At 38.1% G+C, this 25,242-nt stretch overlaps 1 protein-coding gene across 1 annotated transcript in view; it reads left to right on the plus strand.

Moving 5' to 3' along the window:
* The first annotated feature begins 10,529 nt into the window (after window positions 1-10,529).
* Window positions 10,530-25,242, plus strand: part of AP3B1 (adaptor related protein complex 3 subunit beta 1) — a 271,201-nt gene continuing 256,488 nt past the window's right edge. The window contains exon 1 of the mRNA XM_082457114.1: window positions 10,530-10,828. Coding sequence (XP_082313240.1) covers window positions 10,701-10,828 — 128 coding nt within the window. The 5' untranslated portion in view covers window positions 10,530-10,700. The remainder of the gene's footprint in view (window positions 10,829-25,242) is intronic.

The raw sequence follows: 25,242 nt of genomic DNA on the forward strand, positions 1-25,242 counted from the left end.
CCTGAGTAAATTAACTTTTCCATACCTAAGGTCTAGCTCAAGTGTTATTGCATTCTATGTGATTTCTTTTACCACGTATTCAGTTTGTTTCCATCTCTCATTGCACTTAGTAAATCTACCTTATAGCTATGAGAGATGACGCAATTATGAGGGGAGTGCCAATTTAGGGTCCTATAATAGTCATGGACTTGCCTTTCAGAGAACCATAGATAGCAACATGCTACAAAATACATCACTGTCAAATTTATGGAATCGTAGTTTATAATAACAAAAAAATTAGAAATAAATCAATGTTCATCATTAGGGGGACTAGTTTAATGAATTATGATACAGCCATAAAATGGAAAAGTATGCAGCTGGACAAAAGAACAAATAAGTTTGAAATATATTGATACATCTCTAAGATATATTATCAAGTATCTGAAGAGGTGGTGTAGCAGGGTAATTAAAATTGTGGACCTTGAAGTCTGGTCTAGGTTCAAAGACCAGGTCTGCTATTTATTAGTTGTGTAAACTTGGACAAATTTCTTAAGCCCAATTCTTCAGTTTTTTCACCTATGAAATGAAGATGTAATGGTAACTACCTTACAGGATTGTATGAGGATCAAGTGAGTTAATACATGCCAAGCACTTAGAAGACTGTCTGGTTTATAGTAAAACAATAGAACTATAACAATGGGATGTGAGTGAATGATTTTTGAATTATTTAATATAACTAATAAAAGTAAAAAATTTAATCTTTTTTGAATATATTGCAATATATTGAGGATATTAATCTTTATTGAATATATTACGTATTTTCACCATTACTATCTTGTACTATAGTGTTACACATGTTCATGTAGAGGGTTATCTCTTCTTACTATGATGTCTTTGAGTTAAAGGCTTGGCTTTTCCTCAATTTTGTGCCAAGCATGATCTCCAGCACGTGCCATGTGCAAGGTAAGTTCCATATGTATTTGTTGACTGTATTAATAAGACATTCAGATTCCTCTCTGCATATAAAAATTTCAGAGCTTTCACATTTTAAGGAGTTTTAGAAGATATCTAAAGGAGTTGATCCTGTAATTTCAACATTTAGGGGCAAGTCCAGAGATTTCGTTAACATAGAAGTTAGGAAGTTTATTTGTACCTGGATGAGCAGTATTCTGAACGTATTTCCTTTCGTTAAAAAAAGAGTTTGGGGCTCCCCTGGTGGCGCAGTGGTTAAGAATCGGCCTGCCAATGCAGGAGACAGGGGTTCGATCCCTGGTCCGGGAAGATCTCACATGCCGCGGAGCAACTAAGCCCGTGCGCCACAACTACTGAGCCCATGAGCTGCAACTACTGAAGCCCACATGCCTAGAGCTCGTGCTCCGGAACAAGAGAAGCCATCGCAATGAGAAGCCCGGACACCGCAAGAAAGAGTATCCTCCACTCGCGCAACCAGAGAAAGCCCGCGCACAGCAATGAAGACCCAACGCAGCCAAAAATAAATAAATAAATAAATTTTTTAAAAAAGAGTTTTATTTTCAAACGAGGAAGAGAACTAATAGCTTTTAGGAACTTTCAGTCTCAGACATATTAAGAACTTGCCTGCCTTTGTACATCTAGCTGGTGATGGAGTCAGTGTTCGAACCGGGATATGGTTGATTTTTCTTTCGGCTGTAAAAGGGAGGTAGAAAGGAAAGCTACATTCACTGATTTGTAAGTGAGCCTCGGAGAGAGGACATGAGGAAGATGTTCCCACTAGACTTTTACTTCAGCAGAGCTTATCTTTGCTGAGCACATCACCTAGCTATTTAAACTCCTTCCAAAACCTAGGACTGAATAAAAATAGTCAATATGTTAGGAATGTGAGGAAAAATATAACAAAATCATTTTGTATAACTTAAGCCTTTGCCTCTGAGATTAAGTCCATCTAAAACTCTTAAATAAAATAAGAGAATATAAGTGGCCTAAAAATTCCCTTTGTGATATTTAGAGATAATAGTTTCTATTCTTATATCATCATCTCAAATAAATATTAGTCATTGTCTAGTGTAGGGTTTATCACATTGCATTTTTCCAGATCAATTTCATTATAAAATATAATAATGAGGTCATGGCATTTTCAAAGCATAAGTTTGCAGGTGTGTACCACTTCAGAAAACCTGAAATATGAAAATCCCCAAATGCTTGGTAAATTGGAGGATTGCATAAATTCAGTTACAGAAGAGTTCTTCACATTCCAAAATAATTGATCATGGGGTTTCTTTAAACAGGAGGGCATGACAACTCATATTCATTTGGCAAAAGAAACTTTGTACTCTATCTGGGAAAGCTGTCCTCTTTAACTCAATGCAAAACTGCCAGAGGGATTTGTATCACAGAGCAAGGCATAGCTAACTAAAAGGCTCAGTTGTCCCAATCAATTCTGTTTACCAATGGGGGTGAGAATCAGGGCAAGTACCAAATTAGAATGGGTGGTCAGGGAAGACCTCTGACAGGTGATATTTGAGTGAACAGCTGAATAGAATAAAGCCTGAATAAAGCTGATGGAGTCAGCCTTTTGATGACCCATTGGAAGAATGTTCTGGGCAGAGAACTCAGCAAGTAAGGTCTTCCAGGTCAGAACAAGCTTGGTGGATCAAGAAACAAAACACCAGACTGTCTGGAGTGTAGTAAACTAGGGGGAGTGGCTCACAATTAAGTCCTTAGATGTAAATGAGGATCAAGCAGGACAATGGTAAGCACATGTAATTAATTTGGATCCTGAAATATTTAAGAGCTCAATAAATGGAAACTCTTGTTATTAGAGATCAAATTATTGTTTTCTTCATAATTCAAATTTAAATGTTTTTTGAAATGGGAGCACTTAGAAAAATACTTGTGAAATTTGTACCTCATGTCTTCACTAACGCTGTAAAATTTAAATTCTATTAAAAACCATAAGAGAATCATTTTCTAATTGTAAAGGCTGCTAAAATTATTTGTATAAAATTTATTGTTTTATAAATATTTGTTTTTTGTTTCTAGCCTAGATTTATGCTGAGAGTCTTTTTTTACCCCAATCCGTAACCATCCTCAATCCTGAAAATATTTTCCTAAAATTTATTCAAGTTTTGTGGTTTATTTTTGATCAATCTGGAATTTATGTTTAGATTGTGTGAGTTAGAGATTGTGGTAGGCTGAATGATAACCCCTAAATATATTCAAAGCCTAATTCCTAGAAATTGTGAATGTTACCTTATGTGGCAATAGTGACTTTGCAGACATGATTAAAGTAACAATTTTGAGATGAGGAGATTAGCCTGGATTTCCTGGGTAGGTCCTAAATATAATCACAAATGTCCATGTAGGAAGGAGGCAGAGGGAGACCTGTCACAGATTGGGAGAAGGCAAAGTGAAGACAGAGCAGAGAGTTTTGAAAAAGTTATGCTGCTGGCCTTAAAGACGGAAGAAGGGACCAAGAGCCAAGGAATGCAAGGAATGCAGCTCTAGCAGCTAGAACAAGCAAGGAAGGTCTTATCCCCTAGAGCTCTGGAAGGAGTTGCCCTGCCCATACTTTAGAATGTATATCTTGATTTCAATCTTCTGAGCTCCAGAGCTGCAAGAGAATAAATTTATGTTGTTTTAAACTGCTAGTCTTCTGGTAGTTTGTTACAGCAGCCATCAGAAATGAATATAGAAATCTAACTTTATTTTTTGCCCTATAGTTAACTAATTAATTATCCCAGTACCATTTATTGAAGAATACATTATTTCATAAGTGTTCTGAAATATTAACTTTATCAAAATGTCAATATTCACTTAGAGCTAGTCTGTTTCTATTCTGTCAATCAGTCTACTGATTCTTGAGACACTACCAAACGTTTAAATTGCGATAACTTTATAGTACATTTACGTGAGTAGTAGGGTAATCCCTTCACCATGCTATACTCCACTCCCCCCCATATTTCTTGCTTTAAGCTGCATTTATTTTTCCAGATAAACTTTAGATTCAATTTGTCTGGTAAAATTTTTAAATTTTGATGGAAGCTGCGTTAAGTATATAGAAACACTTGAATATTCCTATCCAGAAACACAGACTCTTTTTTCAGGTCTTTCCCCTGCTGCCCACCCTTTGGTGAAATTTTATAGTTTTTCTTCACTTATGTCTTGTAAATTTCTTAAGGCTTATTTGTTGCTACTGTGGAATAGGGTCTTTTTAAAATTACATTTTGTAAGTAGATATTATTGGTGCATAGGAGTGCTATTGGATTTTGAATCTGGCCACTCTGCTGAATCAACGTAAAGGTCTAATAATTTTCTCTTAGATTTTCCAGCAAGATAATCATATTATCAATAAATATTATAATCTTTTCTTCCCCACTATTTATTTTTTTATTTATCTTTCTTATCTTATTGCATTATCTAGAATCTATAGAAGAGTATTAAATGGTAATGGTGTTATTAGGCATATCTATTCTTTTTCTGACTCTAGTTGGAATACTTTCATGTTTCACTATTAAATATGAATATGTGTTTTACTTTATATGTTTTGTGGAGGTAATTTTAACATAATCTATACATACAACATTTATACAGTAGTCCTCCCTTATCCACGATAGATATGTTCAAAAACCCCAGTGGATGCCTGAAACCATGAATAGTACTGAACCGTACATATACTATGTTTTTTTCTATCCATACATAGCAATGATAATATTTAATTTATAAATTAGGCACAGTAAGAGAGTATTCAAATTGCCAGCATCACTACTCCTGAACTTTGTGTCTATTATTAAATAAAATAAGGTTTACTTGAATACAAGCCCTGTGATACAGATAAGCGAGATGGCTACTAAGTGACTAACAAACAGGTAGTGTATACAGCGTGGATATGCTGGACAAAGGGATGATTCATGTCCTGGGCAGAATAGAGTGGGACAGCACAAGATTTCATCATGCTACTCAGAACAGCATGCAATTTAAAATTTATAAATTGTTTATTTCTGGAATTTTTCATTTAATACATTTGGACTGCAGTTGACTGCAGGTAACTGAAACTATGGAAAGCAAAACTGTGGACAAGTGGGGACTACTGTATATGCACAATAATGGTAACACTATTTCCTTCCATTTCTTAGGTTATTAATTATGACTTTAAATCAGAAGAGCTGATTATGTTATTAATCCATTTCCAATATCTATTGATATATATACTATATATAATAAGTATAATAAGTTTTTTAATGTTAAAAATTATTTTATTATATGTAAAACCTACTGCGTAATTTTATGTTTTCATTTAATATTTGTTCAGTATATTATTTAGAAAGTCTATAGCTCTCCTTTTTTTGTACTAAAAAAATGTCAGGCTTGGATTTCGTTAATGCTGGTCTTACAAAATGAATTTGGAAGTGCTTTGTCTTTTTTTTTTTAAAAATTCAGTAATAGTTTAACATAACAGAAATTGGAAGTCCTTATAGGCCTAATAGAACTGTATTGGTTTAGCATCTCTCTGGTGGTAGATTTTTGACAACTTTTTCAATTTTTTCTATAATTATTTAGTCTATTCATGTTTCCTACAACTTTTTGAATCAATTTTTATAACTTACACTCTCCTAGAAAATAAAGAGAAAAGCTTAACATTCATTATTTATAATGTGCCTACAAATAAAAGAGACAGATAACTCATTTAAAAATAAGCAAATGCCAACTCTGCATAATTAATAGAAAAAAATTCAAAAGGCCAATTAATGTATGCTTTAACTCCATCCCACTTGGGGTAATAATATAGTCCTGTTTCCCTGGGAAAGGCCTGGTTTATATGTGCTCTTCCAGTAAAATTATGACTAGTGTCATAAAGAGTCTTAAAAGTTTCCAATTTAGGCAATACATTATTATGTGGACCCTAATTATAACAAATGAGATAAAAGTTTAAACAATAGTGAGGATTTTATTATTTATTTTTTGCCAATAAGACTAGCAAACATTAAAAAGATTTATAATATTCATTGCTGGAAGGGGTATGGTGAAACAGAGGAATATTTGTAGAAGAGATAACTGGTACCCTCCTTTTGGGTTATAAATTTGGCACTATCTATTAAAATTTTAAGTGTGCACATCATTGGCCCTAGCTATTGGACTTCTGGGATCTTACTTTATGGAAAAACTGATGCTAGTGTACAAACACACGTATGGGCAATGTTGTATGGGCAGTTGACTAAATACGTAAAGGTGCACCCAGAGAATGAGCTATTATGTGTATGTTTAAAACAATGAGGCAGCCATATATATTGGAATGGAAAGATTTCCATAATACATTAAAAGAAAAAATAAGATGCAGAATGATAATACAGTTTTTTTGTTTGTTTGTTTGTTTAGGAAAGGGTTTAATATTACATGGATTCAGAGGAAAAAAAAGAGATCTGGAGAAAAAGAAGGGATATTTCATAAAGAAGGGGATCAGGGGAAGTTTCAGAGTGAATTGGCAGGAAAAAAGGGATGACAGCTGTCCTGGCCCATGAACTGGTGTGAACAAAGACACAAGGGCAGAAAATTGAATTGGAGGTTGGGAGTTTAGTTGGCTTAGAGTTTGCCATAGAGGTTAAAACTAAAAGTTCAAGGACCAAGGTGCCACTGGCTGAAGGCTTTCACTGCCCACCCTAGCTCTGCTCTCTCTTTCGGGACCTGGACAAGGACGGGGTGCTGTCATGGAGTTGACGTCCCCATAACAAGGACAGAAAGGTTTGACGCAAGGAGGCTGATAAAAGAAATGTTCACATATTGAGATATACGGAAGTCATTCTGGCTTATACATGAGTTAACTTTAATTTTATGCTAACTAAAATAGCCTGTTGGGGCCTATCAAACATACATTATACATCTGCTTTAATTATTAAAGAAAAAGGGCACATTGACCAAAAGTAAAGAACGTCCATGTTAAAAAATAAAGATTAAATGCCCCTTTTCCTGGGACACCAATGCTGGTCCTCCTTTGATGATAAGACTCCCTTCCCACATGCCAAGGCCATGCTGACTCACTGTGTATGTTCTGTTGTGTTTTTTTGTTTTTTTTTTAAACCCTGAAGAAATGTAACCCTGGCTTTTTTTTTTTTTTTTTAAATAAGTTTATCTTTGGCTGCGTTGGGTCTTCATTGCTGCGCGCAGGCTTTCCCTAGTTGCGGCGATCGGGGGCTGATGATACAGTTTTAACTGACATTTGGTAAAATATACACATGTATAATTTGTTTTTCTATGCTTAGAAAAAAGTTTGAAAATATATATACCAAATTTAATACCTATTATCATGAGGGTTCAGATGAACAGAAGCTGAAATCAGAAAATTCAACAAAGGTTTTGTTAAAAGTTTAGGGAGAAAATCATTTTGAAAAAGCAGCATATTTATCAATGATCCTGAGATTCTATATATGTGGGTAGGAAACAGAAAAATCTGCTTTTGGCTTGGTAACAAGCATCAAAGAATAAGTCTTTGGTTCAACTAGAGCTGATGTTTCTTCTGGTTGGAAGCACGACCTTTTTCCTGTCAGAAAACGTCATAACTATATAAAAGATTTTTGAATTCTGAAGAGATGGGAACACTAGACCTCAACGTATGTAGTTATTATTTTTATATATTTTTGTATATTTCTGTAAGAATACTTCTGTAACTGTCTTAGAATCTTAAGGCAGTAAGGGAATTCAAGTCTACTCTTGTCAAGTCCCTAATATTTTTTCAGTGATAAAAGAAAGTTTCATCTGTTTTTCCGAAGAATATATGCTTTGCATCTTATACATAATAATCCAGAGAAGAGAAAAAGAAAGTTACCCAACAAATATTTTGAGGAATATATAATCATAATACCCACACCATTCACGAACAATGTAAAAAAAATTGTAGTTCAATCTCCTACACTAGTCTGCATGAAAAAATTAAAATATGAAAATATTACCAAATAAAATCAAGCAGTGAAAGACAGACTCAAGAATAAAGAACTTCAAATCTATAAGGAAAACAAACTACTCAGTGTAAAATTGAGTAAATTTCTTTATGTGCAGTTCCCAGAAAAGAAAATGCAAATGGAACAATATCATAAAAAGATGCTTAAATTCATTATGAACACAAAAATGAAACTCAATTACAATAAAATAATATTCATACCTATCATATTGATGAGGATAAAAACTTTTAAGAAAACAAAGTGTTAGTGAGAATGTGAGGAAAGAAGATCTCTCAAACATTGCTGTGGGAGTGTGAACTGTTAAAATTATACTGGAGAACAATTTAGGATATTCAGTAAAGGTGCATATAATCTACAACCAAGAAATTCTATGCCCAGGAATATATGCCAAAGAGTCTCTAGGGTATGTGTATATCAATGTCCTCATTTCACAGATAAAGGAAAGCAAACCTTAGCTTCTTCTACTATTAAATAAATTAATATATGAAAATCATTTATGTGCCTCGTACATACTAAGCCATCTACTAAGTATATATCATCGTCATCATCATCATCATGAAAAATCAGCTGTAGGTGAAATTCCATAAATTGATCAATATCATCGATATTGACAACAAAACATTTTAGGTGCTCCATCATTTCATCCCTGGAAGGGTATTCCAACAGCTGAAGAAAAAACCTGCCAAGTTTTGACCAGAATATGAAGTTTGGAGGGCATTCTGTCCTCCCCCACCTAGAGCCATGATTTTTTCCAAAGTAACAGTGTGGCTTTTCTTTTTAAAAATAATTTTTTTAAAAAAATTAAGGTTCTATTTTCTAGAGTATTTTTAGGTTACAGCAAAATTGAGAGGAAGTTACAGAAATTTCCCATATATGCCCTGCCCCTACACATGCACAGCCTCCCCGGTTACCACATCTTTACCAGAGTGATCATTTGCTACAACTGATGAACCTATATTGACACATCACTATCACCCAAAGTTCATAGTTTCCATTACGGTTCACTCTTGGTGTTATTCATTCTATGGGTCTGGAGACATTTATCCATCATTATGGTATCATATAGAGTATTTTCAATGCCCTAAAAATCCTCTGTTCTCTGCCTTTCATCCCGCTTCTTCCCAACTCAATTACTGGCAACCACTGATCTTTTTACTGTCTTCATAGTTTGGCCTTTTCCAGAAGGTCACATAATTGGAATCACAGTGTATGTAGCCTTTTCAGATTGGCTTCTTTCACTTAATAATGTGCATTTAAGTTTCCTCCATGTCTTTTCATGGTTTGATGGCTCATTTCTTTTTAGCACTGAATAATATTTAATTGTCTGGATGTACCACCGTTTGTTTATACATTCACCTACTGAAAGACATCTTGATAGCTTCCCAGTTTTGGTAATTCGGAATAAGGATGCTATAAATATCTATGTAGATTTTTGCATGGACATAAGTTTTCAGCTCCTTTGGATAAGTACCAAGGAGTTCAATTGCTGGATTATATGGTAGCAGTACGTTTAATTTTGTAAGAAACTGCTCAACTATCTTCCAATGTGGCTGTACAATTTTGCATTCCCAGTAGCAATGAATGAGAGTTTCTATTGCTCCCCGTCCCCACCAGCGTTTGGTGGTGTCCGTGTTCTGGATTTTGGCCATTTTGGTAGGTAAGTAGTGACCTCAGTGTTGTTTCCAGTGTGGCCATTAGAGGAGGTGAGGACAGCACTCTAACCCTTGTACGACGCTCTCCCCTCCCCCACCCAGGCGCTGCCTCCCCACACTGTGTTTCCGTAGTCCCCTGACAGTTTCTTAGGGCTCTAAGCTTCAAAGTCTGCCTAAAGGGGAAGGAGTGCGGAAAGTTTAGGGTAGGATCTGAAATCCATCCGAAACGTCAGGCTGAGGGAAGTTACTCCTGGAAAGGTTTCTCAGGTGCTACTCAGGGGCCAGGCAACTTTCTGCCTTGACTCCCCAGAAGACTTTAGTTAAGTGATACCACAAGCGGCAGAACAAAGGAAGGAGGTGCCCAGATGATAGGCTACTCCTGGTGCATGAGGCGACTCTATTTTATTTTATTCTACTTTTGGTAGCCAGACGTCAGTAGGAATCACCAGCTCCTTGAAACCAACGGTCCCAGGATTTTCGTTTGAAGCTTTCACTACAATGAACACATCTGGCAGGTGGTGGATCCTCAAAGACAGGGCCCTGGAGGTTTCCTTTAAACGCAGAGATCTGCGACAAAGGTTGCCTGGGGCAGGTGTAAGACACAGATGGCTGCAGGGAGAGGAGCAGAAACCAGCTTAAACAGGAAAAGCAATCCTGATATGTTTAGGAAAGTTGATCTGGTGTGTTAACTGGAGTTTCAGGAAAAATCTGAAAGCTACTGGTTTACAACAGGAGTCCGACAAAGAGGTGTCCGGGCTCGGGAACCTCCTAGGGGATCGAAATGGATACACGGGTATTTGTTTCCAAAAAAACTTTGAAAGTCGAGAGTCTAGTCTCCAGCATGCGCGAGGCCTGCCTTCCGCAGAGCCGGGGTCCGAGCCTCTCAGCTACCTCAAAAACCCGGAGAAGGCAAATCCAGGCAGGCCCTGGAGTGCCCGGCGGGGGTGGGCTCCGGCCGCCTGCACACTGGGCATGCGCAGGGGGTGGACCGCCAGGCCGGCTTTGGGAGCCGTGACGAGTCCGGAAGCGCCTGCGGGCGCCCCTCCAAACGAGAGCTAGTTTTGTTTCGCGTTCCTCGGACGGGAGCCCGTCGGAGAGAACCCCCGGCAGGGCCAACCCGACACTCGGCAGCACCGCAGCAATGTCCAGCAACAGCTTCGCTTACAGTGAGCAGTCAGGAGGAGGGGAGGCGACGGAGCTGGGTCAGGAGGCGACCTCAACCATTTCCCCCTCCGGCGCCTTCGGCCTCTTTAGCAGCGATATGAAGAAGTGAGGAGAAAGGTTTGGGGTGTGGGGACGGGACTGGGGAGCTGGTGCCCGGGAGGAACGGGCACCGAGATGGGGCTCCCGGGAGAGGGGTGGGGTTGCGCTGAGACCGCCCCGGAGCCGAGCGGTAACGTTTCCCGCAGCTGGATCAGTTGGGACTGGTGGGAGTTGTTGGGAGTTTGGGATGAGTGTGTGGAGGGGAGTCTTTAGTAGTTTTCAAACTTCAGTGAAAAAAGAACCATTTGGAGCCCTTAGGTGCTATCCCCAAAGACTCTGAATTGGTCTGGGCTGGGGCACAGGCATCTGAATTTTGAACAAACGCTTCAAGCTACTTTAATGTTTGCTTGATCACACCTGGAGAAATTCGCTGACTAGCGTGGAAGGGGTGTTTGGGGAGTTGAGAGGGAACGTGAGAGCGTGGCTAATGGGAAACTGTTCTGTGACCCTCGAATGCAGGAGCGAGGAGGTGTTTTAGGCGCTTTATGAATGGACAAGCTGGTTTATACAGACATTAATGTTCTCCGGCAACGTCCTTTGCACTACAGACAAAAAAAAAAAAAAAAAAAAAAAACTCTAAAACAAAAAACAAAACAAAAAACTACCCCAATCCCAAACACAGTAATAAGCATATGAGTAGAGAATATTTAGTGTTACTCTGAGCAAGTGGTAAAATTTTACAAATTAATAGTGTGAATTTTAAAAATGAACACTAAACAATGTATACGTGGTTTTTTGAAAAGTTATTAAGAGTAAAAAAAAAATTATTAAGAGTATTTTAAGTACCACCGAAAAGGGAAAGAACCCCCCCCCGCCCCCGCATTGATTTTTTTGGGGGCGAAGGAATGGTTTTAAACTTACAGAATTCTGGTAACTTTGTATTTTATTGTAATCATTTTTACGTTTTTCTTCTTTTTAGTCTCTCAGTACTAACTAAACACTATGGTCACATAATAGGCTGACACTAGATTTATGCTAAATTAAGGTAAAGTAGCTGTGCTGGTGGCTTTGCGGTGTCAGAAAGATATATTAAAACTTAATTTAAATTAAATTTCAAATTTATTTTAAAAGACATTCTGGAAGGTGCTAGTAGTTGAAATTGGGATAACATTTTCACTGTATTAAGCTACCTGAACTCCTGTATGGAATGTGTGAAATAGAGTTTTTGGTTTGTTTATTTATTTGTTTCCTTATTCGCAAGTTAGAAAAGTTTAAAAGCAATATAACTAATTTTTCATTTTTCATTCTGTGTATTTAGATGATAGATTGGTCCAACAAGGAGCTTGTTGCAGCTCTGCTGTTCTATTAGCAGATGTTTCAACTGTTGAATTAACGTATAAGTCTGTATAGGTCTGTTTTGCATGTGATATGCTTACAATTGATTTACTTTTATGTTTTGTGAACTTCTAAGATGTTTTTCTTTTAGAGCCTTTCATTTCCTATTTTGTCAGATTTGGGCCTGATTTGGAAAAAAATGTGTAGCTTTGACTATGACCAGTGCTGTTGAGGTGACTGAGCATGTTGGATTTAAAATAAAAATAGCTAACATTTATAGACTGCTTGTGCACTTGTGCACACTACTTTACATTTATTATTTCATTTGGTCCTCCTAACAACCCTTTGGCTGAGTGTGAGTATGGCTTATGGGAAACTATTCTGTGATGCTCAAGTGTCACAGAGGATCAAGGAGCAACCCAAAGGTACTTCTTTGATCCCACTTTGCGGATGAGAAAATTGGAGCACAAGTGGTTAATTTGCCCAAGATCACAAAGCTAGAACCACTGCACTGCCTGAATTTGAACTCAATCTAATCTTGGAGCCCATTCTCTTGAGCACTTGGATGTGCTATCTACTACTTGATGAAGTTTATTGTGCTTTTATTAGAGAATGCATACAACTCATTAAAAGTTTAAAACTTTGAATAGTAGTAGTTGTAGACAGTGTATGGCCTTGAGGCTTTCAGGAATTAGAAACATTTTGGCCATTGAATTGCAACCTAATGGGGTTGTACAGAAACAAGGAGACCCCTGTTCTGGAAGTGGTAACTTAATCTCTCTTGAGTTTGCATTCTCTCATTTATTAAAGGGTGATATTTCTTGCCTTTTTTAAAACCCAAATGACAAAATTTATGTAAAAAACTTAAAGCTTACCCTGTTCCTCTGCTCTAATTTATTTTTTTATTGAAGTATAATTGACATGTATTAGTTTCAGGTGTACAACGTAGGTAGGTATTCAGTAGGTATTTTTATATATTGAGAAATGATCACCACAAGAAATCTAGTTAACATCCGTCACCACACTTAGTTACAGTTTTTTTCCCTGTGACGAGGACTTTCAAGATTCACTTTTTTAGCAGCTTTCAAATATACAATACAGTATTATTAACTATAGTCACCATGCTGTACATTACATCTCCCTGACTTATTTATTTTATAACTGGAACTTTGTGCCTTTGACTCTCTTCACCCATTTCGCTCACCCCCTCTGCTCTCATTTTCTTTTTTTTTTTAAATTAATTAATTTATTTTTAAATTTTTGGCTGCCTTGGGTCTTCGTTGCTGTGCGCGGGCTTTCTCTAGTTGCGGTGAGTGGAGGCTACTCTTCATTGTGGTGCGCAGGCTTCTCATTGCAGTGGCTTCTCGTTGCAGAGCACGGGTTCTAGGTGTGCGGGCTTCAGTAGTTGTGGCACGCGAGCTCTAGAGTGCAGGCTCAGTAGTTGGGGCGCACGTCTGCTCTCATTTTCGACGATTTACCAACACTTTGAAATAGTTTCAGGTTTGCAAAAAAGTTGCAAGAATAATACAGAGAACTACTCCTGATGGCACATTCACCAATTTAAAAAAATTGCTGCATTGCTTTATTTATTTCTCCATACACACGCAGACACACACACATTCCATATTATTATCTCTTCTGATACATCTGAGAATAGGTTGTATACATCATGTCTCTTTATCTTCATACCTCAGTGTGTATTTTTTTAAGAACTGCAGTACTTTTACAACTGTAGTACTGTTATAGTCAGGAAATTTAACATTAGTACAATCTACAGTCTATAATCCCCGTGTTGTCATTTGTCCCAATAAATAATTTTAATTTTTTTTAACATTTTTTTCTCTAGTACAGAATCCAGTCCAGGATCATGTATTTCACTTAGTTCTCATATCTCTTTAATCTCCTTTAATCTGGAATAGTTCCTTAGCCTTTGTCTTTCACTACCTTGACACTTTTGACGAATACAAGCCAATTACTTTATAGCATGGTAATCAACTTGTGTTCGCTGGTTCATACATACATTCATGTTATGTATCCCAGGCTACAGTACTACCTTCTTAGACTATTGTGTTGGGAGGCATAGGATGCCCATCTTCATGATGTTAATTTTCCCAGGTAAAGGGTTGTCCATTATTTTTTTTCCAATAATCTATCTATGGGGGGGACAGTTGGAGACCATGCAGATGTTTTGCTCTTCATCAGATTCACCATCCCTATATTTAGCAACCATCAATGAATCTCTTCAACCAGTCTTTACCACAGTGTCTGCAAAGTGGTGATGTTCTAAATCCTTCCACTGTTCTGTTCTTTGGCCTCTTATCCTAAAGCTCTATGTCCTTTTGATCCTTCACTAACCATCTCAAGGATGCCTAATCACTTCCTAGTCACAGGATTATTGATGATTTTTGTTTTCTGAATTTAATCCTATTTATCAATCTTATTTATTCCCTTCCCTTTTAAATAGAACTAAAGTTAGGAAGCTTTAAATGGTTTTACGAAAGCAGATTTTATACATCATTTATTGGTTAATCAAGCCTGTGTATTAGATGATTGGTGTCAAGATTTGCAATTTCGTTATTTAAAAATGTAAAGAATTAATTTTTTGTAATCCTTTCCTTTGAGACTATTGTAAACTTTTATTGCTTTTAGTTTTTTCCTCAATTATTTTTCTTTTGTCTTAAACTCTTAACCAATTTGGCTGTGTGTGTATAATTTAAAAATTAATTTTAATATTTTTATTTCTGGATTAAACATTTAATTAGGAATTAATTTCTAGAAGGAAACAGACAATACTAATGAATTTTTCTTAACAATGGTAAAACTGCTAAATTTCCAAATCTCTTTTCTTTTTTTTTTTTTAAATTTTTTATTTATTATTTATTTATTATGTTTATTTTTGGCTGTGTTGGGTCTTCGTTTCTGTGCGAGGGCTTTCTCCAGTTGCGGCAAGTGGGAGCCACTCTTCATCGCGGTGCGCGGGCCTCTCACTATCGCGGCCTCTCTTGTTGCGGAGCACAGGCTCCAGACGCGCAGGCTCAGTAGTTGTGGCTCACGGGCCCAGTTGCTCCGCGGCATGTGGGATCTTCCCAGACCAGGGCTTGAACCCGTGTCCCCTGCATTGGCAGGCAGATTCTCAACCACTGCGCCACCAGGGAAGCCCCAAATCTCTTTTCTTTTGAGCACATCACAGTGTATTAGAAAGAGCACTGGACCTCTAGTGAGAAGGCCTGGATTTAAGTTGATGTTTTCCACTTGTGGCGATGTTTCCTTGTTCAAGTTGCTTGATCTCTTCAAACTTCAGTGTCCTCGTTTCTAGAGAGGACTTGCCTATTTTGTGAGTTTTTCGTAAGATGGTATAGTTGAAAATGATTTCTAAACTAGAATATTAACTAACACTATTTAGAAAAGTTGTTGAAAGCTTCGCTGAGGTGGTGATATTTTAGGTCATAAAGCCTGGGAAGATTTTTGCCGGGTGGAGAACAGGGGGAGTTCTTCAGGCAAAGTATACAGAAACCAGGAGAGTTGCAAAAAAAAAAAAATGCATATTTAGATGAAATATGGATTATAGCATCAGCATTTAGAATTGTGGGTAGTAATTAAAGCATGGGAATGGATGAAATCACCCAGGGAGAATTTTTCTGGTTAGGAGACAAGGCAGTTTAGACAAATCGCTAGGGAACACCAACATTTAAGGTGTGAATGGAAGAAGAACTAACTAAAGAGTGCTCAGAGGGGTAGGAAACCAGAGAAAGGTTAAAAAAAAAAAAAAAAGGAAGCTGAGAGGAAAGTTGGTAAGAGGAAATGGTCAACTATGTTAGGAATTGCAGAGAGAGGGCAAATAGAATGAAGGCTGAAAAGAGGCCATTGGATTTAACAATGAATAGGTAACCAAGGTAGCAGTTTTAGTCCCTGCTGAAATTGGGGTGGACTTTTCATTTGTTTAGATTCACAGAGCTGATTTAGACCCAAACAAAGAGCTGCATACTTTTGTGTTGTACTACATTGTGTAGTAGTATGATATAATCAATACTACATCAGTGTATTTGCATTGCAAATGATAAGGCCTTACTTTTTTAACTTAAATTTTATTTATTGTTAGCTTGATATCAGCCATGAAAATTACATTACATATAACCCTTTAACCTTTAATATCAGTGTTTCTCAGTGAAATCCTCTAGGAATTTTACAGTGGGGCTCTAGGTTGTGTATAATTACAGCAAATCTAACTTACCTCCACTGCTTTTTCTCCCTTTCAAGAGGGCATATAGAAATGTATCTGAATGAGAGCAACCTTCTTATAGGGCTGTTTTTAGTTAACTTTATTTTTAAAATTTATTTATTTATTTATTTATTTTTGGCTGCGTTGGGTCTTCGTTGCTGCACGCGGGCTTTCTCTAGTTTCAATGAGCGGGGGCTACTCTTCGTTGTGGTGCGCAGGCTTCTCACTGTGGTGGCTTCTCTTGTTGTGGAGCACAGGCTCTAGGCGCACGGGCTCAGTAGTTGTGGCACGCAGGCTCTAGAGCGCAGGCTCAGTAGTTGTGGCTCACGGGCTTAGTTGCATCGCGGCATGTGGGATCTTCCCGGATCAGGGATTGAACCCGTGTCCCCTGCATTGGCAGGCGGATTCTTAAGCACTGCGCCACCAGGGAAGCCCCAACTTAACTTTATTAAAAGTAAAGATCAACCAGTCCTGTCGACCAAGAAAGTGCAGAAGGCTGCAAGTAAAATAATTTATTTGGGGTCTTAAGAATTGCAGTTCGAGACTGTACAGGGGAAGAGAGTCAGAGGCTTATAAAGATGAAAGCTACAAGGTTATTAAGTTGTCTGTCAAGAATTATGGTTGACCATGACACGAGGAAGTATTTGTCCTTAAGGAACAGGCTGTCACGAGTTATTTTAGGGTAAGAGTTGGTTAAATATTTTGAGTTTCTGGAACATTGGGCAGATATTCTGGATACCTACATTAAGATAGTAAGTGGTCAAAGTTCAGATTCCATCCGGGCTGGGTCGTCCATAAGTCATACTTCCTCAGTGGCCTCCTGGCTCCATTTTAGAGAGCTCTCAGCAGTACCGACTTCATTTTGATTTTCCTTTTACAGCCCCAGTTGTCAGTACCTTATTAATAGTAACACATTATTTTGTTTATTTCTGTTTGTTTTTGTATGTCTTCCAGTTTTATTGAGATATAATTTATATACAGCACTGTATAAGTTTAAGGTGTACAGCATAATGATTTGACTTACATACATCATGAAATGATTACCACATTAAGTTTAGTGAACATCCATCATCTCATATAGATACAACATTAAAGAAATAGAAAAAAATTTTTTTTTCCTTCTTATAAGAGCTCTTAGGATTTGCTTAAAAATTTTCACATATAAAGTATAGAAGTGTTAGTTATATTCATCATGTTGTATAGTACATCCCCAGTTGTAAGATAAAGTACTTACTTATAACTGGAAGATTGTACCTTTGACTACCTTCATCCAGTTCCCCTGCCCTCCAACCTCCCTGCCTCTGGTAACCACAATTCTGATCTCTTTTTCTGTAAGTTTGTTTGTTTTTGATGAATAATTGACCTATAACACTATGTTAGTTTCTGGTACACAGCATAGTGATTCAATATTTCTATACATTTCCAAAGGATCACTATAATAAGTCTAGCTGTTATCTCTTGCCATACAAAGATACTACATAATTATTGACTGTATTCTCCACACTGTACATTTCATACATGTGACTCATTTATTTTGTAACTGAAGTTTATACACCTATCCCCTCCTTCCCCTGCAACCGCCTGTTCTCTGTATCTGTGATCTCTTTCTGTTTAGTTATGTTTGTTCATTTGTTTTTTAGATTCCGCATATGTCGTTCTCTGTCTGACTTATATCCCTTGGCATAATATTCTCTGGTCATTACATGTTGTAGAAAATGGCAAGATTTCATTCTTTTTTATGGATGAGTAATATTCTGTTGTGTGTGTGTGTCTGTCTGTATATACATACCACGTTTTCTTATCCATTCATCTGTCAGTGGACACTTAGGTTGCTTCCATATCTTGGCTATTGGAAGTAATGCTGCAATGAACTTATGTTGCATATATCTTTTCAAAGATTTTTTCTTTGTTTTCTTTGAATAAATACCCAGGAGTAGAATTGCTAGATCATATGATAATTCCATTTTTAATTTTTTGAGGAACCTCCATACCCTTACGGCTGCTGAAATTTACAATCCCATCAACAGTGTACAGTGGTTCCCTTTTCTCCACATCTTTGCCATTTTTTGATTGAGTTGTTTGGTTTTTTGTTTTTTGTTGTTTTGATACTGAATTGTATGAGCTGTTTATATATTTTGGTTATTAATCCCTTGTCACATCATTTGCAAATATTTTCTCCCATCCTGTAGGTTGTCTCTTTGTTTTGTTGATGGTTTCCTTTGCTGTGCAAAAGCTTTTAAGTTTAATTAGGTCCCATTTATTTATTTTTGCTTTTATTTCTTTTGCCTTAGGAGACAGACCCAAAAAAATATCGTTATGATTTATGTCATAGAGTGTTCTGCCTATGTTTTCTTCTAGAAGTTTTAGGGTTTCAGGTCTTACGTCTCGGTCTTTAATCCATTTTGAGTTTATTTTTGTATATGCTGTGAGGTAATGTTCTAATCTCAGCTTTTACATGTAGCTGTCCAGTTTTCCCAGCTCCATTGTTGAAGAGGCTGTCTTTTCTACATTGTACCTTAAACTCTTGGTTGATGTCAGCCTGTAAGTAGGTGGGGCCCAGGCCCAGGGGGTCCTGGGGCTGGTGCCAGACTGCTGGTGAGTGGGCTGGGTCCTGACACAGCTGGCTGTAGGGCCTCGGTGGTCCCAGGTCTGGTGCCCACCCGCTGGTTGATGAAGCCGGGTCCAGAGCTAGTGCTGGCCCGCTGGTGGGTGGGGTGGATGGGATTGGCTGGCTGCTGGACCCGGGGCTCTTGCTGGCCCATTGATGTGTAGGGCTGGATATTGGGCCTTCTGGTAGACAGGGCTGGGTCCCAGGGCAGCTGGGGGTTCAGGGGTTCCTACGGCAGCTGGCCTGCTGGTGGGTAGGACAGTGTCCGCCCCCAGCTAGCTTGGTCTGGAGTGTCCCAGGACTGGTGCTGACTGGCTGGTGGGTGGGCTGGGTCCTGGGACTAACAAGCTAGAGGGAGAATTCCAAAATGACGCTTGCCAACACCAGTGTCCTTGGGAAATGAGCTCCCCAAAATGGCTGCCTCCAGCATCTGTGTCTCCAGGATATGTCCCAGTTGCCTCTTGCCTCTCTGGGAAGCTTTCCAAGATTAGCAAGTTGGTCTGACCCCAGGGTCCTTTCAAATTACTGCTTCTGCCCTGGCTCCTGGAGCATGTGAGATTTAGTATGTGCCCTTTTATGAGTGGAGTCTCTGTTTCCCACATGAGTGGAGTCTCTATTTCCCACAGTCCTCTGGCTCTCCCCAAAGTAAGCCCCACTCGTCTTCAAAGCCAAACATTCTATGGGCTTGTCTTCCCGGTGCAGGACCCCTGGGCTGGGGAGCCTGATGTGGGGCTCAGAGCCCTTGATCCTTGGGGAGAACCTCTGCAGTTGTAATTATCCTCCTGTTTTTGGGTCCTCTACCTGAGGCTTTGGGTCTTGACTATATTGTAGCTCTGCCCTTCCTCCCTATCTTTCTGTGGTTCCTTCTGTATATCTTAAGTTGTAGGAGCTCTTCTCTGCTAGTGTTCAGGTCATTCTCATCTGTAGTTGCTCTATAAATAGTTGTGATACTGGTGTGTCCGTAGGAGGATGTGAACTCAGGATCTTCCTACTCCACCATATTGGCCACTCCATAACACATTATTTTAGTCATACTTTAAAGAGTCATTGTGTCTCCATATGAGGGTTTAAACGTTTTTTTCCCATTTTTTATTTATAATATTTAATTTTAATTAGGGTCTATACCATGTTTAAAATTTTTTTTCATATAACAGTTTTATAGTTCCAGTTGTTCAAAGCTTGCTCTACTTTCTTTTTACTTTTCCTAGTATTTTCATTGATACCTTTATCTCATTCAGTCATTCTGTATTTTCATTTTGTAGTGACTCATTGAATATTTGTTGAATATTGTATAGAGGAATCTTTCTTTCACATACTCACCTAATATTACATGGTATAATTTATGTGAAGGTGCTTAGCAAAGTGTTTGGCTTATAATTTTGCATAATAAATGTTTTAGGTCTTTTACTCAATTGAATGATTCAGATTCTACTAATATTTACTGTTTCCTTAGCCAGCGTAGTTAAAAAATAAAGCATGACTGGATTCCGTGGACCTTATACAGAAGGAAAATTTAGCCTGGTATCCCTATTGATGTATTATTGCATTACTCTGAAGTTAATTGTATATAGTTCCAAAACAGCCATTTTCTTTATGTCATTGCTTGAGTTTTTGTTGTGGTTAGGGTTATTGACTTAGAATTGTCACATAGGTGTTGAATGAATTTTACAATCAGGATTTTTGAAGTCTATACCATTCTTGAAAGGCATCTTTATTTATACCATCTTTAACTTTATTTACATCATCTTAAAGGCATCTTTAACTATACCGTAAGTATAGTTAATTCCTCTGTGTTTTCAGCAGAAAAATAAGAAATAATTATAAGATCTTTATCTTGCCTTTAAGAATTTAGTTGGTGAGATAAGGCTAATGTGAACTAATACAAGTAATACAAGTATAAAATTAGTGTTAAATTGTGTAATAATTCTCAACTTTTCATGCCTACCAAAAGGTATTTATTATAAACCTTTATTTTGTAAACAATGATTTACTGAAGAAAATGGACGTGCTGTAATTTTAAAATGTCAAACACATTTTAGTTTGAAATGCTGAAAATGTTGGAGCCCTGAGTTGTTAGCGTATTATGAAGAGGCACAGGCTCCTCATTGTGAGTTCCTTTCTCTCGTGCTCAGGAGTCCAGTGTTGCCAGTATGAAAATACACTCCATTAATGATTTCCATAGCATACCTTTGTCCTTGGCATCATCTTCAATTTCTGAAGATTAAATTCCCTTGAGTTCTAATAACTCCAGTTTTGGTAAGTGCTCTATCTTGTTAATTCTGCTTAGCTTTTGGAATTTATGGTCACTAGATCTAATTATGGAGATGTAAACAATGTATTTGCCATGCTGTATATGTAAATTGGACCCTATTTTTTTTTTAATTTACAAAAGACGTATAAAATATAAGCAATTTCAGTGTTTTATTTTATTTTGGTTGCACCACATGGTTTGCGGGACCTTAGTTCCCCAATCATGGATTGAACCTGGACCACAGCAGTGAAAGTGCTAAGTCCTAACCACTGGACTGCCAGGAAACTCCCAATTTCAATGTTTTACTGATCTTTCACTAAGTAAATGTCATTTGTTCCAAGATGGCTGTTAACAAAAGAAGAAACTGGTTGTTTTTGTCTTCACATAAGTAAGACTGATAGTTCTACAAAGGGCTGACTATACAGGTTAAGGATTGTCACTTTAGTGGTGCAGTAAGGTTCCTATAATTTAATTCTTGAAACATACTTGAAATCAAATAAGATTTTACCACATTGAACAAAAAATTGATGAAATACTGCAGAGTCCTACTTTCCAACAGATTATAAGTGTTCCATTTTATTTGCTTAGCTTGCATTTCTTCTTGGAGGAGAGTCACTTCTTTTTTTAAAAAATTTATTTATTTTATTTATTTATTTTTGGCTGTGTTGGGTCTTTGTTGCTGCACGCAGGCTTTCTCTAGTTGCGGCCAGTGGAGGTTACTCTTTGTTGAGGTGCACAGGCTTCTTATTGCAGCGGCTTCTCTTGTTGCGGAGCAGGGGCTCTTGGTGCACGGGCTTCAGTAGTTGCAGCATGCGGGCTCATCAGTTGTGGCTCGCAGGCTCTAGAGCGCAGGCTCAGTAGTAGGGGCGCACGGGCTCCGTGGCATGTGGGATCTTCCTGGACCAGGGCTTGAACCTATGTCCCCTGCATTGGCAGGTGGATTGTTAACCACTGCGCCACCAGAGAAGTCCAGGAGAGTCAATTCTGACTTTTACAATTTATCTTAAATACTCAACCAAGAAAATATTCATCCCTTGATATAGGATATGTTATTTTAAGATCACTGGTTTTGTGAAATCCAAGGAGAAAATATGGAATACTTAAATTCAGGCCTTACCATTAAATCCCAAGATGTGAGATATTACTTCTAAAATTATTTAGAATTTAGGGTAACATTACTAGAACTGAAGGAGTAAAACCAAAAAAATCAGACAGATGATCAGTTGAAATGTTCTTTTTTACTGCAGAAAAGTTGCAAATGCTCGTGGAATGACAAATGTATTATAGTGGAATAATTTGACAGTATTGCAATTGTGTATATAAATGAACTACTGACAAAAACAAATTGCCTGCAGTCCAAATACAAAATTTAAAGTGAAGAGCCCAAAGTAGAATAATCAAGAAGGAAATGATTTTCCTATATTTCACATTATTGTGAATAACATTCTTTGGTTTGTGTACTTAAGGAAGACTTATTTAGCATGTCAGCTGGAAAGAGTTCATAGATCTACAAAAGTGAACTATAGTCCATGTTTGCTTATTGATGGGCTGATTATTTGTACTGCTGATAGGAATTGACCTAATTAGAAGGCCGGTGTCTTTAATCCTGCAGCTGAGTGAGTTAACATGGCAGCTGGATAAGCGAGAGACTTATGAATAAGGCTGGTCCCAATATCATGGGTTGGCAGAGCTACACATCACCCAGCTTTACTCTAGAAATGGGTTAAAGTTTCTTAAAGCCTAGGTTAAGGATGTGGTCATGAAGAATGAGGGGGGAATTTAGTACTATGGGGGCAGACAGGTAAGGTGTAGAGTGGAAGGTCCGGTGCCAGATTGTGTAGGGCCTTGTAAGGACTTTGGATTTTACTATGAGTGTAAAGAGAAGCCATTGGAAGGTTTAGAGCAGAATGGGCATTTAGAAGTCAGTCAGTAACTATTAAGTGCTTGTGGTGTGCCAGGTATATTTATGTTTTCAAAAAGTTTGTGGTCTGTAGGATACTTGGGACCTGTTTATTCGTTTCTAATGTTTTTTTCTATAACTAAAAAAATATAGAAGTAACTTACTGATTTAACAAATACGAGTGCCTTCTTATGCTAGGTACTATTCTTGATGCTGGGGATTAATCAATCAGTGGACAAAATGCCTGCTTTCATGGAGCATATATTCCAACTGGAAGAAGATAGGTAATAAACAAGTAAATATGTGGTTGGTCATTTGATGACAAGGAGTGCTGTAGAGAAAAGTAAGGTAGGGAAAGAGGATAGAGAGTTAAGGTGGAGGTTGGGTTGAGTTTGAAATAGCAGGGTCAGGAAAAGATCCTTGACAGTACTACCTGGAGTACCTGAGGGAGTGACATGCAGATGTCTGGGGAGAAGTATTCAGTCAAGAGGAATTGCATGTGCTCAGGCCCTGAGGCAGGAGAGTTTCTGACCTGTGAGCATCAACAAAGAGGCCAGTATGTCTGGATAGAGTGAATGAAGGAAGAGGGGGAACTTAGCAGATGAGGAGGTCAGAGAGGTAAGGGCCAGATTGTGTAGGGCTTTGTAAAGCATTTTAAGGACTTGGATTTTACTCTGTGTGAGAAGGGAAGCCATTGGAGGGTTTTGAACAGAGGAGTGAGATGATCCACCTTATGTTTTTAATGTATCACTTTGTCTCCTGAACTAGGAATAGACTGCAGATCTGAGGCAGGGTGACCAGCAAGGAGATCACCACAGTAACCCAGGCAAGAGAAGGGGATGACTAAATCAGATTGGTGGTAGTGGAGAACAGTGGTTGGACTCTGGATATATTTTGAAAGTAGAGCCAATGAGATTTGCTGATGGTTTAGATGTGGTGTGTGAGGGAAAAAGATACCAAAGAAGGACACAAGGTTTTTTTGCCTAAACAGCTGGAAGTTTGGAATTGTTATCAAAATGAAGAAGATTGTGTAAAGAGGAATTTTTTAAAGGGGGAAGAGGTTCAAGAGCTTGAGCATGTTAAGTATGAGATACCTATTAGGCATCCAAGAGGAGATATTAAATAGGCAGTTGGATATATGAGTCTGGAGCTTAGGGAGGAGTTAGGCTAGAGATATAAGTTTGGGAGCCACAGGGTTATAGAGGGTATTAAGTACCCTGATTGGGTGAGACATCAAGGGAGTGAATGTAGAGAGTGAAGAGTTCAGAGTACTAATCTCTGGGGCATTCCTGGAGCATTTCTGTCTGATAGGGTCAAGTAAGGTGATTACAGTACTGACAAGTGGCTTTGGAATTTGTCACCTTGGAGGTCTTTGGTGACCCTGATAAGCAGGTTAGGTGCAGTGGTGGGGCTGAAAGCCTGACTGGAGTGGGTTCAAGAGAGAAAGGAGAGGGACTTCCCTGGTGGTGCAGTAGATAGGAATCCACCTGCCAATGCAGGGGACGTGGGTTCGATCCCTAGACCAGGAAGATCCTACATGCCGCGGAGCAACTAAGGCCGTGCGCCACAATTACTGAGCCTGCGCTCTAGAGCCCGGGTGCCACAACTACTGAGCCCACATGCCACAACTACTGAAACCTGCGCGCCTAGAGCCCGTGCTCCGCAACAAGAGAAGCCACCGCAAGGAGAAGCCAGCGCACCGCAATTAGAGAAAGCCCAGGCACAGCAATGAAGACCCAACGCAGCCAAAAATAAATAAAATTAAATCTTAAAAAAAAAAAAGAGAGAGAGAAAGGAGAGTTGTAGTTAGTATGTATTACTGTATAGGGGAGCAAAGAAATGGAATGGTATCTGGAAGGGAATGTTAGGTTATGAAGAGGAAGGAGTAAATTGATGATGCAACAGGGAAAAGATAATCACTGGACTGATTTCCCTCTTTCCTTATAGAAAATTTCGCAAATACAGATTAGTTAAATAACCCTAATTTTAATACCCATAGAGAATCAGTTAAAAAGATATAGGTCTTCCAGTCTTTTTTGCCTATATACTGTGTATTTTTAAAGCAAAGCTATATACTTTTTTAGTGTAATATTGTAATTTGCTTTTTTCACTTACTAATATGTGGAGTCTGTTCATTTCTTAAAGTGATAGTCCTTTTAGGGCAAAT

The sequence above is a fragment of the Balaenoptera physalus genome (genome assembly GCF_965194825.1).
Source record: "Balaenoptera physalus genome assembly, chromosome: 3".
Taxonomy (NCBI): domain Eukaryota; kingdom Metazoa; phylum Chordata; class Mammalia; order Artiodactyla; family Balaenopteridae; genus Balaenoptera; species Balaenoptera physalus.